General features: G+C 56.3%; 3 protein-coding genes across 3 annotated transcripts in view; all 3 read right to left on the reverse strand.

Moving 5' to 3' along the window:
* The window catches only part of PTSG_03199 (uncharacterized protein), a 3,389-nt gene extending 3,129 nt beyond the window's left edge, over positions 1–260 (reverse strand). Inside the window, exon 1 of the mRNA XM_004995726.1 lies at positions 137–260. Coding sequence (XP_004995783.1) covers positions 137–224 — 88 coding nt within the window. The 5' untranslated portion in view covers positions 225–260. The remainder of the gene's footprint in view (positions 1–136) is intronic.
* A 427-nt stretch (positions 261–687) lies between these two features.
* Positions 688–1,341, reverse strand: PTSG_03200 (uncharacterized protein; the record flags this gene model as incomplete). Its single annotated transcript, XM_004995727.1, has 1 exon — positions 688–1,341. The coding sequence occupies one exon, from the start codon at positions 1,339–1,341 to the stop codon at positions 688–690; it is 654 nt and encodes a 217-aa protein (XP_004995784.1).
* Positions 1,342–1,739: 398 nt separating this feature from the next.
* Positions 1,740–2,500, reverse strand: part of PTSG_03201 (uncharacterized protein) — a gene marked incomplete at both ends in the record, with an annotated part of 1,279 nt that continues 518 nt past the window's right edge. Inside the window, 3 exons of the mRNA XM_004995728.1 lie at positions 1,740–1,871; positions 2,015–2,131; positions 2,342–2,472. Coding sequence (XP_004995785.1) covers positions 1,740–1,871; positions 2,015–2,131; positions 2,342–2,472 — 380 coding nt within the window. The remainder of the gene's footprint in view (positions 1,872–2,014; positions 2,132–2,341; positions 2,473–2,500) is intronic.

Raw genomic sequence — 2,500 nt, forward strand, 5'->3', positions numbered from 1 at the left:
ACACACACACACACACACACACACACACACACACACACACACACACACACGCACGCACACGCACGCACACGCACGCACACGCACACACACGCACACACACGCACACACACGCACACGCACGCACACGCACACACACCGTTCAGTCGCTGGAAGTCGATCTCGCCCTCACTGGTCATGGGGGTGATCATGGTGGGGAAGCACCCATTTGGCAGCCGAAACGACATGGTGCTTGCTGTGTTGTTGTGCAGTGTTTTGTGCCGGGAGATTTGAATAATTGCGCGACGCTTTCTTCGTGTATTGTTTGTATTGTTTGGCTGAACACACGCGCCAACACGTGCAGAGAAGGCCGTGACACGACCGCATGGATATGCATGCAGCTACTCAAGGACGAACAAGGCAGACAGGCACAGAACACACACAACAACAAAGAGTGTACAGAACTAAAGGAGCTTCAGCAAGCAAGACCAAAGGAACTGGAGCTGGGAAGATAAAGAAAGCAAATAAGTAAAGCAACCAGTGGCAGGCGCAAGAAGGCAATGGGACACTGCACTGCAGCACTGCACACACTGACACGTTGGAGGACATGGGCCCTCACGGCGGTGGAGATAAGCGACAGGGCTTGGCTCGGGGACTTGAGGGGGGACTTGAGGGGGGTGGGCGGAGGCTTGAAGCAACTTGGATAAGGTCCTACGGGTACGCGGCTGTGGAGGAGGACGCGGCTGTGGAGGAGGACGGAGCGCTCACACTCGCTGCGCGGCGCGCGTCTGGACCGAGCTTGGCACGCTTCCTTGGAGGGCCTGACTCGAGGGAGCTTTCCTCTTCCAGATGGTCTTTTTTGCGGTCTTGGCACAGGATATAGCGATCGACAGCGTTCATCTGCTTCTCCACCCTTCGCTCGACAGCTGCTGTCATGCGCATATCCTCCTCAAGCTGACTCTTCCAGTCAAAGTCCCAGCCCACCATGGCTGGGGATGTGGTGTCTGGGATGCCGCCCCAGTTGCCCCACGTACCTGCAGGGATCAAGCTGCTGAGGGTGGGGGCGGCGCGGAGGTGCGCGAACTTTGTCACCTTGAAGATTTTATCCATGAGCAGGCTGTCCTTGGCGGTAAAGTAGGCGTGCTGTCTCAGCGCGGGATCGAAGGGAGGTGGGGTGTAAGGCTCGAAGAGGTAGCTGCTCATGCCTGGCTCCATGTTTGGGTTCCTTGTGGTTCTTCTGAGCTCTGCTGTCTTCTTGTGCGTGCTGGAAAATGCCATGAAGGGAGGAGAGCCTGCGGGCAGTGCGAGGAAGGTGCAGAAGAATGTGAGGCAGAGCACAACCCGGCGCGCAACAGCCCGCAGCATTCTCGCGCCAAATTGTTCATTGCTCTCTGCTATTCTTCCATAATCATCCGCGCGTGGATGTCACGCACGCGAAATGCCATCGAACACGTGCAGATCTAGCCCGCCGCGTGTTGCCACGAGTAGTCCTCACCTGCCACGCGCAACCCCCCCCCCCCATTGTGTGTTTCTGGTATTGTGTAATTGTGGTATTGTGTTATTGTGGTATTGTGTGATTGTGATTGTGTTGTTGTGGATGATCGGCCACAGCAAAAAAGGCGCCAGTGGAAACCAGAACGAAAAAGGCTAAACATGGAAGGAGTGTGGGCGGTACACACACACACACACACACACACACACACACACACACACACACACACACACACACACACACACACACACACAAGTATGCAGCCTGGAGCTCAGAACTGGATGGCGACGTGGTGGCCTGCGTCGATGTTCTTCGGGTGAACAACGAGCGTGCGAGCCGCTGCGTTGTAAGCAAAGGAGGGCTCGGTGGCGGCATCAGCCTCGACCGCGCCCGAGGCCATACGCTGTTGGCAGTCAAAACATGCCAGGCAATTAAATACCTTGATCCGTGAGCATCCATCAACCCCAAGTAGGCACATCACACGCGCGCGCACGCACACACACATACATACACACACGGGGCTGACGTGTAGTCACGCCACCGCACCTTGAAGCGCTGCTGGTTGTGCGTGTGTGTGATGGCGACAGGCTCGTCCACGTCCACCAGCAGCCACGACGTCTCCGTTGTCGTGTGCGCCGATGCCATCACGTACACCCGATTGCCCTGAAATGTGAGCAGAGAGGAATTCGTATTAAAGTCCACATGAGGGCGGGTGGGTGAATGTATGTTTGTGAGTGTATACACGTGCACTTGCGTGTGAATGTGTGTGTGTGTGTGTATACACGTGCACTTGCGTGTGTGTGTGTGTGCGTGCGTGTGTGTGTGTGTGTGTGTGTGCGTGCGTGTGTGTGTTGATGTGTAGGTGTGACCTACAGTGGCGACGTAAGATGCGGAGTGCCCGAGACCGGCAGCTGCGCCGTAGCTTGGCGTCCGCACTTCAATAGTGTCGGAGAAGGACGGGCGAATAACGACATGCGTCAAACCGTCGGAAACGCGAGGAAGACCTGTTGCACACGCGCATCACAAGACGAA

Source organism: Salpingoeca rosetta, assembly GCF_000188695.1.
Source record: "Salpingoeca rosetta unplaced genomic scaffold supercont1.7, whole genome shotgun sequence".
NCBI classification, from domain to species: Eukaryota; class Choanoflagellata; order Craspedida; family Salpingoecidae; genus Salpingoeca; species Salpingoeca rosetta.